This window comes from Pygocentrus nattereri, chromosome 20 (genome assembly GCF_015220715.1).
Source record: "Pygocentrus nattereri isolate fPygNat1 chromosome 20, fPygNat1.pri, whole genome shotgun sequence".
Classification (NCBI taxonomy): Eukaryota; Metazoa; Chordata; class Actinopteri; order Characiformes; family Serrasalmidae; genus Pygocentrus; species Pygocentrus nattereri.
The window spans coordinates 33,241,373-33,254,843 of record NC_051230.1 but is presented as its reverse complement, the minus strand read 5'-3'; the positions used below and the strand labels follow the sequence as shown (position 1 = coordinate 33,254,843).

Genomic DNA, 13,471 nt, shown 5'->3' with positions numbered 1-13,471 from the left:
AATTGAGCTGTTTTGATCATTTATTCTGTTAAATTGCATCTAGTTTGGTTAGTCAGCCGACTCAGTTTGAGGTACTTTTGACTTCACTATGAGTGTATTTTTTGTCTTTCCTATATTCTCTCGTTAATTTCAAGCTTTGCCTCCTACATTTACACCACCAGAGGGCGCTGTTGCACTTGAAACTGTGTGATTTATGACTCTAAGGTGTTGTGGTCACTCTGAGCTTCCCTCCTGGTCACATGACATTTCTCCATGTGCTCGGCCTGTGTGTTCTAACCGTATGCCGTTTGTCTCTGTGCTATTCCTGGAAGCTCTCCTGTCTGACACTGACTGAAGAACACACACAATCACATGGCCAACAAAAAACAGGCCTCTAGAAGGTTTTGGCCAACACTCTGTGTCCCCTCATTCCTCCTGATTGTTTGTCCTCAGGGAAGACCATAGATAGAGATGGCCTCTGAGTGGGCGTGCCAAGTAGTTAAGGCTAGTTTTATTTGTTTACCTGACCTGTGGAAAGAATGTTGGCCAGCATTCACAAAGAGTCTCTGGTCAACGTAGATCAGCGTAAACAGGCTGAGGAGTCTGATCTTGGATCAGCTCTTCTGCACCAGAAGCCTTTAATAATGCCACTGGATAATTATGGCCTCAACCATGAATGCCCGACTGAGATAGCGGCAGTAGCTGTGTCCCTGGCCGGTAAAGGAAATCTCTACTGAAGAGGACACTTGCTTTGCTACTCCAGGGACACTTTTTCAGAAATGGAAGTGAATCTTTGTGAGCTAAGAGGTGAGAAAAGAGGCAGGAGAAGAGGATTTACAGGTTAGTGAGCAGGGAATCCTGTCAGTATCTGCAGATAATTGTTTAAAAAAACATTTATCTGCATCGGAATTGTGTTTGGGTTTGGCCAGTATTTTAAAACATTTTTTTTTCTGCATTCTTAAATAAATACTACATTTAGTCAAATTTCCAGTTTTTGGAGATCTGGACCATTCTACCAAAAAAGCAACAATGAAGTAGTTAGAGCTTAGATATTATCAATAATTATGTTCTAATGTGCATTAGTAGAGATAGTAAGGAGCCAGATATATACAAAATCATCGCTTATAGGGTCCTTTCTTTTGGGAGGTGATGGTCACAATAAAAGACTTTATTTAAATTCAAAAATGTTCATGTTACTACCAGAACAGTTTTGGTCAGTAGGCCAGGCCTTATTTTAGCCCTGCCTCTGTATTTTAGCTCAGGAAGTGAGACTGCATCCCTCTCCCTCTTGGCCACCTGGTAAACCTGAAATTAATTCTGCTTTATATATAAAATCTCGTTGCTGTTGGGACAAAATCTCCATTTTTGTTGTTTTTTAGTTTTGGACATAATTTGAAAATTCCTGTTGTCCTTCACAGTGTGTGCAAATTTTGTGATGAATGGACCAAAACAAACAGATCAAAATGACTTGGAAAAAATTCTGGTTCCATTCACTTTAAAAGTAAAGTAGATAAAGTTTAAGATAGTAAACGATTGTAAAAGATAGTAAAGTTTGCAGAACATTAAAATGAATAAACAGTGTGTGATTCCTAGTTTTTAATAGTATTTTTTGATCGCGGTGCTATTTTCTCTTTTCTGATTTATTAGATGGTGAAAATATAAATATGTCATATCGTGAAAACTTCAAGTATTGTGATATTCCATTTTTGCCATATCGGGCAGCTCTGAGCAGCTGTCAGGCCGTATATCACACACAGAAAGTTACGGTAAAAGTCTTTTGTTTACAGTTTGTGTAAGTGAAACTCTTGGTTTACAACATGTTCTAAAAGCGGAAGCGTGAGTGTTCGGTGTCGAGTTTCCTGTAGGCGTGATCTTGAAAGCGCCTCAGTATTGATACTGTGTTTCTGAGCCACGTGCTTCTGTTTTACAGAGTTGTTTTGGTCTGCGTGGGGGGAGGGGACAGAGAGATAGAGAGAGAGAGAGGAGGAGAGAGACAGAGTGTGAACAGTGGCAGGGCGGGAGTGAGTGAGAGAGGAAAGGAAGGAGAGAGAGGGGGTGGGTTAAAAAGGAAGAGGGCGGAGAGAGAGAGAGAGAAAGACTAAGGAAGAGTTACTGAAAAGAAAAGAAAAGAAAAGAGAGCGCTAAAGGGGCTGGTGGTGTCCTTTTTTTTTGTTTGTTCGAATGTCCAAGTTTATGTCATGGACAACGATGAACGGCAAGTGGTCAACTGGTTTCAGGAGCTCAGCAGGTCAGTAGAAACCCTCAGCGTTCTCCGCTACTACTGCCAGCTTCTTACAGCGCTGATCAAGATCTGTTAATGCATGAAGCCGCGTTCGCAGACAGAATGACCAGGCCCTGTTTCTGATCCTAATGCATGGGCAAGCATGCAGCATGTCCAGCCCTGCAGCTGGACGGCAGAGAACAAAGCCTGCTTAGACTGAGCTGCAGTTTCACAGTCATGCCCCCCCCACCTCGTCTCCCACAGCATGTCTCCAGGAACTCCTGAAAGTTTGCAGTGGCCTCCTTGTGGAGTTTAAGATGTTTTGGATTGAAAAGGTTTAGGAAAGCATTCTGTCTTAAAGAGCTACACTACCTTTCATTTTGAGTCCGAATGACCACTAAGCCAGGGCTGTCATGATCACAGCAGTTTTGCTGGCGATTAATTGGCCGATAACTATTTGCAATTAAGAATTAGAATCAGATTCTCTTGGTTTAGACGTCAACATAAAATTCAATCCAATTAAATAAAAAAAAATACATGAAAGGATAAAGTAAAAAAAGCAGCAAATATAAACGTACGTGTGTTTATAAAACGTGTATATTGCAGGGAATGAAGGTGGGTTTGAAGCATGGTAAGTACAGTGGTTATGTACATTACAGTACAGTGTAATAGTCTTGTTCATTGTTTGCAGCTATTCAAATACAAGTGGCTAAATTGGCTCATTAGCCACCCAGCTTGCTAACGAATCCGAATCCGAATCCTTTATTGATCCCAGAGGGAAATTGCAGACTATGTTTCCTTAGTAGGTAAAACTATTGAATCATTACTCACTACAGTTATAAGAGTAAGAATATAAGCAAAAAACAAATTCTGCCAGCATATATGCTAAAAACCTCCTGGGTAGCTACATGGATACCTCATGTAAGCTGAGATAAGGAGAAAACATTACTCAGCGCTGCTCACTCAGCACGTCTGAACGTTGTAGAGCACCAGGTTAGAAGTTAGACCCTTTTTCTGAGCTCTGAATTCTTCATTGTTGCTTTATTGGTAGAATGGTCCACATCTCCAAAAAATAAAAAACCAAACAAAGCCCCCCTGATGTCTGAATGAATGCATTAGACCCTTTAAAGGTCAGGGCCCACCGGCAGGCCCAGAGTTTTCCTGCACACTACTGCAGCTTAATAGCTCAGCTAGTTTCTATCGTAGTCTGTGTAGTTAGTGAACTGGCCATAGTATGTAATAAGCCTCTGATTTAAAGACGTTAACTGCTTCACATTCTGTGCCTTGGAGCATATTATGACTGAAATCCGGTGACCGTGTAAAGTGAATGCAGTCAGCTTATGTAATTGTGATTATCTTTAAGTAATTGTGAGTTGGTGATTATGTAATAATTGCAAGCACACGCTGTTTTTATGTCTGTTGAGATTTTAGCTAATAGTTTTTTATTAAATTAATTAAAGCCAATAAGCCGTCTGCTAGCTGTCAATACTTAGTAGCTTCCAAATGACGGTAGAAACAGCTCAACGCAAATAAACAAACATTACTCACTGCTGCCCCCTAAAGGTCATTTAACTTTTGTGGTTTGGCCGTGTCTCAGTGCATAACCTTCCTGCCTTCCTGTATTTACATTTATTTGCCTCAGCCTGGCAGATAAAAATGCATCCAGTTCACATTTAACAAAAAAAAAAAATCAGCTCAACCAGTTTGTCAGTGTAATAATTATCACAGGCTTGCAGGTTGTTCATTTTCAGTACCAGATGTACCATTGTCTCTGCGTCAAAACATCATGATTCGTCACCCACCACTAACTTTTCGAAACCCTGCAGCCTCAGTTTGTTGCTTGAATGTTCTGTCTCTGCTGTCACCTGCTCCGGTATCAAAGCAGCCTGTGTCAAAGCCAGCTGGAAAAACACACGTCCCTTTAACCTCTCCAGCTGGACAGAACAGAGCAGGCCAGCAAGCAAGACTGATAAATGTACATGACCTTTGTCTTATTGGCTGTCCTGCATTGCGCCTTAATGCTCTAACGATATACTGTATGGATTGACTTGGCTCTGAAATGTTGTTTATTAATGAATTAATAGATTTTTAAATGGGATATTGCAGAGTAGCTCACGCTTGTGCAAAACCGTGATCTTATAAAATCAGTACAGCTGAGCTATAAACAGTAGACAGGCTGCATCTAGCTGCCTAGTGGGAGATGCTGAGAAGACAGCGAGGGCTGTATCAGCCATGCAGGTTCACTTGTACTCGTTTATTTCATTTTTCAATACTACGATACGAAGTTCTATATGGGTTTTGTGTGATCTGGTTTCTCGTTGTTATTTATTATTGTTGAAGTGATCAGAAAATAACACTTCAGCAGGATATGAAGTGTTAAAGTCCAGGCTGTGATGACGGGGTTAGCCCCGCCCCCCAGTGTCTGCAGTGATTAGATACTCGGACGTGATTGGCCTGTGTAATGGGCCTGCAAGTACAGTCACCTAGACAAGCAGGGTACAGAGAGCAGAACGGTCAGCTCAGATCAGCTGAGTGTGGCACATTGCTCTGATGGATTATTACCGGGTATGTACAGAAGAACACTGTACGTCTGTATATGTTGGTGCTGTGTAGGTTCTAGGCATGTTTAGCTTCACAAGCTTACTTGACCAGTGTATTACTGTTTTTTGTTGTTACTAGGTTTGATAGAGTAGCGCGTTGTCATGAACACGCATCTGTACGTTCTTCAGTCGCCAAATGATTTTCTTCTTGTACCTGTAGACTTGTTAAAAATGAAATAAGCTCAGGATAAGAGTCCCTTATCCTCTGTTCTTTTACACAACTGGCTAAGTTCCTGCTCTAGTCCATAAGGCTTGCTGTTATAAGCAATCGATTCACACAAATAAAAGAAAATCGCGTCCATGTCAGCACACTGATATTAAACTAGGGGTGAGTAGTTGCATCACAGAAAACTGCATGTTTCTTGACGAGGAAACCTTAATTAGTCCCGTTTAGTTGTGTTTAATGCAGTGCAGTATGTGAAATACTGAATAAACATCACTGTATCCAATGTATCAAACCTCAGGGAAACTAAATATTGTGGGACTTATTGTGTATCATGAAATATGTTGTTAGGTTTTTACCATGTAAGCGAAGCAAATCAGCATAATAAGCAAGTTAAGCACTGTATATCCGCAGAGTTATCAGAGCTCTGTAGGTTATTCAGGGTCAACTGGCAGAGAGAGGTAAAAGAGTCAGATTTCCAGTGTACTTTCTCACACGTACCTCCTGCTGTAATCGACATCAGTCTTATATACTTGGCCCTTTGTTCCTGTCTGATTCAGGCCTAGTATGTCTGGTCCCCACCTGATGAGGAGAGGCCGAGAGCAGAGGAGGATGGACGTGCCCAGAGATTTCACTGTGGCCTCTCCGGCCGAATTCGTCAAGCGCTTTGGAGGAACCCATGTCATAGAAAAGGTGCAGCATGTGGACCTAGAAGACAGTGTGGGAATAATGCACTGAAGCATTAAATTTGGTGGTGGAGTGAGGGTCCAGGAGTCATTATTTCTTTTATTGATTATTTACATAATCAAGAGCTTCTCATTTATCTCATTCTGGCATCTGCAGTGGAATGTCCACAGTTTTTGGGCCCTCTGAGGCCCCAGAAACCCCTGACCACTGGCCCCACTGGCCTGCTCAGTAATCCAAGGCTGTGCACATAAGATAAGATAGTAAAATAAGAGAGTTGAATTGAATCATGATGACAGTGTGGCTTTGTTTGTGTGAGCAGACTGCTGACTGCAGAAGGTGTGTTGGAGGTAATGTTCATGCTTTCTCTGTCTGCAGGTACTCATAGCCAACAACGGCATTGCGGCAGTGAAATGCATGCGCTCCATCCGCCGCTGGTCCTACGAAATGTTCCGCAACGAGAGGACCATTCGCTTCGTCGTCATGGTAACACCTGAGGACCTGAAGGCCAATGCAGGTAAGACTGGAGAGTTTCAGTAAAACAGTGTTGCTCCCAGTATAATCGCTATGCGTGTAATATTGTGTAATGTATAAAATAGTCTTGTTAGTAAACCTCAGTATTTGGCATTAAAAGCACAGTATAAAATTCTGCCGTTATTGTACCCATAGCCCATAATGTAGGTCAGTGCTGGTTTGCTATTCACTGACTTTAAACTTTATACAGTTTTCAAATAAATTTTTGCTTTTTAGAGTACATAAAAATGGCGGATCACTACGTGCCAGTTCCTGGAGGGCCCAACAATAACAACTACGCCAACGTGGAGATGATTGTGGACATCGCTAAGAGGATTCCAGTGCAGGTACAACCATAACACCCAACTTTCTGAGGGAAGCGTTTGCTCCACTTAGTTTATTTCAGGTTTTTCCTTTTGTTGAAGGATATAAAGCATGAATAGGTCATTCTCCAGATGGGTTAGGTGGCAGATCTATATCTGAGTGTTGTGCATATTTGTGTTGTCACTCCAGTGAAATACCAACAGCAGTAATTTTGAAAATGCCTTCCGAAAAAAAAAACTACATGAGTGTAGGTGCGAAAGTAGAACTGAAACTTGTATGTCGCTTCTCTTTTTTTTGGTTCTTCTCTTCTTTTCAGTCAATTCAGTCTATAAATAAGATAAAGCACTGAAATGAGATGTGACCAGTTGTACGGCTGCTTTCACTAATTAAAAATTCCTTCATTTTAATGACTAACTAACTGATTTAAAAAGAGATTATTTCACTTATCAATGTACTTGAATGGAAGTAAAGGTAATATAATAATAATAATAATGATAATAATTTTTAAATGTAGCCAGTTATTTCCAATCTCTACTGACAGCTTTCCTGCCTGTTGGAGTAATTCCTGGTTGGGACCTTGTTTATGTTAAGCTGTTTAGTTATAGCTGTAACATAAAGTTGTAGCTGTACTTTTTGTAATAATCTTTTGTATTAATACTGTATCAATGTTCTGCCTCTGCCAATCATATAAGGAATTATAAACATATGATGGTTAGTAATGATAATGTTGTTTCTTTAGGCAGTGTGGGCCGGGTGGGGTCACGCCTCAGAAAACCCCAAGCTGCCGGAGCTGCTCAATAAAGCGGGCATTTCGTTCTTAGGTAAGACCCTGAAAACCAACACCAGCTCAAATAATGACTGCAAGAGGAGGCGTCCTGCTGAGTATTCCACAAAGCCGGATTTCTGAGTTAGCCAGATAACTTAAGCCCAAAGTTGAGGATTGTTCAGTTGAAATGTGCCTTAGCTATTTTACTGTATGACAGGTTTGACCTGGGGCTTAAGTTATCTGGTGAAACTGAGAAATCCAGCTTTGTGAAATACCACGCTGGTCTTGATTGAGCTCAGCTCATACTAAATTTACATACTAAATATGTTTTACACATATATCGATATATGTTTGTGAAGGGATGTTTCAGCAGGGAGTCTGTAATGCTTATGATCAATTTACACATGAAAGGAGGAGTGTTTTACAGGCTGCTCTGCACAGTTAGGTAGCCATAGTTTTGAGATGCCACCCATCATTTATTTAATTTCCAGTCAAAATGGAAACTAAACGTTATTAATTTTCCAGCATTGGGTAAAAATAGAAAATTTGTTTCACAGAAAATTACACACACACTTCAAAACTGAATATTACATCATTATTACATCAGTATTTAGTGTGTCCACTCTTTACCTTTATTACAGCCTCCATTCTTCTCAGGAGACTCACTTTCAGCTCCTCAAAGAACCTGCAGACACACCTCCAAAGCTCAGTCTTAGAAGCTGGTTGATTTTCTGAAGTGTTCAAACCCATTCAGTGGTGCTGAGGTCTGGACTCTGGGTTGATCAGCCCATTGTCCAGCTTCTTTGTTTGATGTGTCCGTCACCTTTTCTCAGTGAGGTTCTTCTTGATCAGCTACACGTCCTTTCAGACCCACAGCGCTGAGTCATCTTCTTATAGTGGAAGGATGGACAGAAACACCTGTGGATGTTTTCAGATCTGAAGCAGCTTGATGTTCTCCTCTCTCTCAGAGAGGAAAGCTTTAAGCGCTGTTTATCTGATGAGGGTAGTGTTAATGCCTACCAGATCTTCCAGGTGGTTGTTAGGAGTCAGGAGTTTTCTCTGTATTTTGTGATCATTTTTTGAACACCATTTTTGGAAACTCCTGTTTTTTTGTTCGTCTCCTTTTGACTTTCTCCTTCCTTATATCTAATCTCCTGAGAAATTAATAACTTGTGCTTAATGACCGTTTTTACTGGACAATAAATAAACGTAGAGTGGTTTTGCACATTACTGTATGTGGGAGACATGGGTCATTTTCTAGTAGGCAGAAGCCTCCGCAATTTTTACAGAACCAGGAGGACACAGTCCATAAAAATCTACTGACATGGCAGACAAAATCACAGAGATAACCTGGTTATTACACTACCACACCACTCCCCATATAATCCTGGCTCAGTTGTACTTTAATCACAGTCAAGGAAACCTGGCCTTCTGTCTGAAGCGGAAACTATTATCCTGAAAATACTAACGTGAAAACCAGCTTAGTGTTTAAAATGAAGCTTTCTCTTCCGTCTTTGTGCTTAGTGGGTTTATAAGCTTTGTGTCTCTGTTGCAGGTCCTTCCAGTAAAGCCATGTGGGCTCTAGGAGATAAAGTAGCATCTTCCATCGTAGCTCAGACTGCAGGAATCCCCACTTTACCCTGGACTGGATCTGGTAATACACTGCAGTCTTCTCCTTCCTCCACACCAGCATGGAGCTGTAACTACCAACAGCTTCTACAGTGCATTCCACTGCTTTTTCCGAAGTTCTGCATGATTTAATGAATCATTAGTCATTGTGAGTGGATTGGCAGCTTTCTTTACAGTGGTGGTGATGGGAGCCATTCTATTAACTATCCAAAACCACCAGTGAACCCACTGAGTGTTTAAGGAATGTTGATGGGAAAACAGTGGAAAATCTGAAATAATCATTTTCTTTGGGAACTATTTTATATCAAAATACCCTGCATGTATCCCTCCACCATAAATGGGTTTAACAATTATTTACATTTTAGACCAAATTTTAAGACTATTATAAATCAGAGTCTCAGTAATCAGGCAGTGAATAACCATTTCATGTAGAAACCTTCTGTGAGGAGCTTTTAGAGGTGGACATCTGGTTCCACTGGAACTTAGTAAGCTTCTCACACCAAAGCACTTTGAGTAACTCTGTTCACATCTTAAACATTGGTTTGTTCTCTCTGTCCAAACACAGAGCGCCAATATAAAAGGTTCTGTCTGTGCGTCAAGCTATTTATTCAGTTTTTTTTTTTTGGCCAGTGAAACAATAGACCCCACCTCGCTGTGGTGCCTGTGATTGAATGCCGAGTGCTCTTGTCTCTCTCCACAGGGCTGAAGGTGCCCTGGGGGGAGGAGGAACAGAGGCCAGGCCACGTGGTCAGCGTCCCACTGGACATTTACAATAAAGGCTGTGTGAGGGACGTGGAAGAAGGCCTTGCTGTAACTACACTGCTTTATATCTTTTACACCATTTCCTTTCATTTAACATATTGGTCAGTATTACATGTATCTGGTGTTGGACTTGGACCAGTGGGGAACCCTCAGAGCCTCCTAGGTGTTTAGACAAGGTGTAATGGTTCCTGTGAGCTCTTGACTTGCCTTAATATTCTTAATGAAGTCCTGCAGTAATATTCCTTTTTCATTGTTAAATTTTGTTTGGGAATTATCAGGATAGACTCTTGAAATGCCCAGAAAAAAATGATCCAGTCAGGATTGTTTTCTCTACGGTTGCAGCCAAGCGATCCAATTGGTTAAGATTTCAGGAGATGAACTGAAGGCCTTACATGTTAGATCAACTACCAAAGTTATTAGGAATCAGTCTGTCATGCCTTGATTGACAGTGGGTGATGAGAAAAAACATCACTCTAGTTCTTCTGGAAGTTCTAGATACGTCAATGTATGTACACAAGTTGTTGGGAATTATAAGCTGGAAAAGAAATCTTAATGTTTGTTACAAGCTACAAATGAGATAAAAAATGTGTTTTATAAGCTTCTAATGTCTGTTTTTAATATAGAACGTCTACAAAAATGTTCATCAGTGTTAGCTTAGCACTAACATGCTACTAGAATCCCATAGGGGCGCTAGCAGAAATTAGCATTATTGTAGCTGTTGTGTTCTTTTCCTAATTTCTGGCCGGAGTAAGGGTCTAGTAGTCAAGGTTCATCACTGACTTGGACCTGCTTAATTTATTTGTTATGCGATTAATGAAGAAACGCTGCTGTTCCAGTTGTAAATATGAGCAGTTATGTGTATTTTAGATGACACATTAAACATTTCCTAAAAAAGTGGCCTTCATTTGTTACGTGCCGTATGCGATGTTGCTGCACTGCTGTTGTAACTGTGGTGAATGTTGTTTTCTGTTTTTAGGGGGCAGAGAAGATCGGCTACCCTTTAGTGATTAAGGCCTCAGAGGGGGGAGGAGGGAAGGGCATCAGGAAGGTGGACAGTGCTGAAGACTTCCCCAGCTTCTTCAGACAGGTACAGACACTCAGTCGCAGTGTGGTTTACTCATAGGAAGTTGGCATAAGAAAAATATTCGCAGATAAAATTTTAGGAGGAAATAATCTGAATAATCATATAACTTAACTGGTTTTCTCCTTAACGTTTGTATAGATTTATTGTTCATACAGAATAAAAAAGCGTAAACATGACAGCGAGGGCATAAACAGTCGTATGTAAAGGTTTGGCCCCTCGTCGATTTCAGTGTTGTTGGTGAAGTGAAAAGTTAACCCATCCTCTACACAATTACTGTTTGCTTGCTGAATTTACCATAATAGACACACAATTTAAAGCTCAGCTAACAGATAGAAATTGTGCACTAAAATCATATTTAAGTTTGTCCTCTATATTCACATATTTACACTTACAAACCAACAAAACATGTCAGTTAACCAAGGGTGTTCACACTTCTGCGACAGAATGTACCTGTTAAACATAGATGCCGATTCTGACATGAATTAATATAATCAGATATGTCAGATGAACTAGGACACTGTTGTCTCTTGGTGTGTGAGATGCTGTGACTCTGAGTTGAGCTGCTAGTGAGCAATGGGGGTAAAAAGGGACAGAACCCCCTGCTGTAAAAACAATCCACACCTCTCTACAAAGACGACCGTACCGAGATTAGACAACTGCAGTTTTCTTCATATCAGTCCTGCACAACTGATACAATTAAAAATCACCTAAAAACAATAAACACAGCTCAGTTTAAGTTCTATAATTTGTTCCCATTTCCATTAAAGTGTATTCCACCAGTGCAGAAACTGAAGGAGCTCTAAAATGGGCATTGCTACTGTGACAAAAAGGGTTAATAACCTCCAGGACGTAAGCAAATCTAGACTTTTCCAGCTCCAGACTTGCTTGAACCAGATAGTCAGTGTGAAGTGTTCTCAGAGTGCTTCAGGGGTCTTTGAGGCGCTGAGTTGGGAAACGCTGATAAATGCAGTTCTTCAGTAATTTGGCTGAATCCCAGACACTTTATTTGGTTTTCCATATTTAGTCATGAGCCTGTGAATCTTTGAGAGGGAAGTTGTGGCCAAATAATGCTTTCACGTTTTTATGATCTAATCAAAGTTCATCTCAGTCGCTTAATGCATGATTTGAAACATTGTGCAGAGCTGTGGGTCTCCACAGCTAGAGTTGGGGACCCCTGTGGTCCAGAACATTCTTCGTGTACTTCATACTGTTATATTTTATTGTACTTGTACTGTTATTTCTCTTACTATGCTGTAATGCTGGTGTGTAAAGGTCCAGGTGGAGGTGCCGGGTTCTCCGATCTTCATCATGCAGCTGGCTCAGCACGCTCGTCATCAAGAAGTGCAGATCCTGGCGGATGAGTACGGAAACGCCATCTCTCTCTTCGGCCGAGACTGCTCCATCCAGCGGAGGCACCAGAAGATTATAGAGGAGGCTCCGCCCACCATCGTTTCACCAACTACCTTCGAGCAGATGGAGCGGGTGAGGAGAGTTCACAGTCTTTTAGTAGCACAGATAGAGAGAGTTCTAGAGAAGTGCAGGTGTGGTCCTGCATTAGAATGGGTGGAGCAGAAGATGGAGGTGATGCACTGATGATAGCATCTTCAGGATGATTGTGATTGCATTGTACTGCTATAAAAGTCCAAGTGAAACCACTGTTACTTGGAAGTTGTAAGGCTTTCCAGAGCGCTGCTCTTAAAACACTAACATGGCAGATGCTCAAATTGTGTGTGTGTGTGTGTGTGTGTGTGTGTGTGTGTGTGTGTGTGTGTGTGTGTGTCAGTACGCAGTGCGCATGGCTAAGATGGTGGGCTACGTGAGCGCGGGGACGGTGGAGTATCTGTTCTCAGAGGACGGCAGTTTTCACTTCCTGGAGCTGAACCCCAGACTGCAGGTGGAACATCCCTGCACTGAGATGATTGCAGACGTCAACCTGCCTGCTGCGCAGCTACAGGTGCAGCACATACACACTATCTATATTCTAAACTGCATCATCTTACATCAGTTTACATTGAGCTAAATCAGACATGCTTGGCCACCCCTTCAACCTCTCCAAGTATTTAGTTAAATAGAGAAAAAAACAGGAGAGGGAAAAATATTAGAAATAGTGAGAATAAGAAGTGAAATTAAAACAGTGGAAGTAGTAAATTTATCCACTGATCTGATTTTTATTTTTGCTGATTTTTTAAAATAGTTATAAAAAATAAATAAGGTACGTTGCTGTATATCGTCGCTGTCCAAAACAAGTTTCTTAATTTTTTGCAATTTTTAGTTTTCTGCATAATTTCAGTTCAGCAGCTTTAAATTGTGTTAAAATTTCTTGATTGAACCAAAAATCGCTTTGAATAGATGATCTTTCCATTAACTTGCATTGAAAGTAAAACTGTATGCACTCTCCTGTAAACGTACCATTTTGGAGATGCATGTTTTCCTGTGAACTGTGACGATATACCGAACACTGCAAAGATTAGAACGTGCAATTATAATTTTTATTACAGTTATCATTATTGTTGTTATTGTTATTATTACGTTTTTCTGTGTAGATTGCGATGGGGATCCCTCTGTACAGAATTAAGGAGATTCGAGTGCTGTATGGTGAAGCGCCGTGGGGAGACGCCCCCATTAATTTTGAGTCTCCGGAGTGCGCCCCCTGTCCTCGAGGACACGTCATTGCAGCGCGCATCACCAGTGAGAACCCAGATGAGGCGAGTGATTTTTCTGATGTGCATTTTTTTGGTGACATAAT

At 41.0% G+C, this 13,471-nt stretch overlaps 1 protein-coding gene across 6 annotated transcripts in view; it reads left to right on the top strand.

Annotated features, from left to right (window-relative positions):
• acacb (acetyl-CoA carboxylase beta) overlaps positions 1-13,471 on the top strand; it is a 48,985-nt gene that overhangs the window by 3,644 nt on the left and 31,870 nt on the right. For 4 of the 6 annotated variants that reach the window (XM_017684192.2, XM_017684194.2, XM_037531330.1 and 1 more), the window contains exons 5-14: positions 5,524-5,656; positions 6,026-6,164; positions 6,398-6,507; positions 7,224-7,305; positions 8,806-8,904; positions 9,580-9,689; positions 10,618-10,728; positions 11,998-12,207; positions 12,509-12,679; positions 13,269-13,430. In XM_017684192.2, the coding sequence (XP_017539681.1) occupies positions 5,524-5,656; positions 6,026-6,164; positions 6,398-6,507; positions 7,224-7,305; positions 8,806-8,904; positions 9,580-9,689; positions 10,618-10,728; positions 11,998-12,207; positions 12,509-12,679; positions 13,269-13,430 (1,327 nt within the window). Of the gene's footprint in view, positions 1-665; positions 820-5,523; positions 5,657-6,025; positions 6,165-6,397; positions 6,508-7,223; positions 7,306-8,805; positions 8,905-9,579; positions 9,690-10,617; positions 10,729-11,997; positions 12,208-12,508; positions 12,680-13,268; positions 13,431-13,471 lie in introns of those variants that run through there. The other 2 variants (XM_017684202.2, XM_017684200.2) reach the window with 2 other exon arrangements.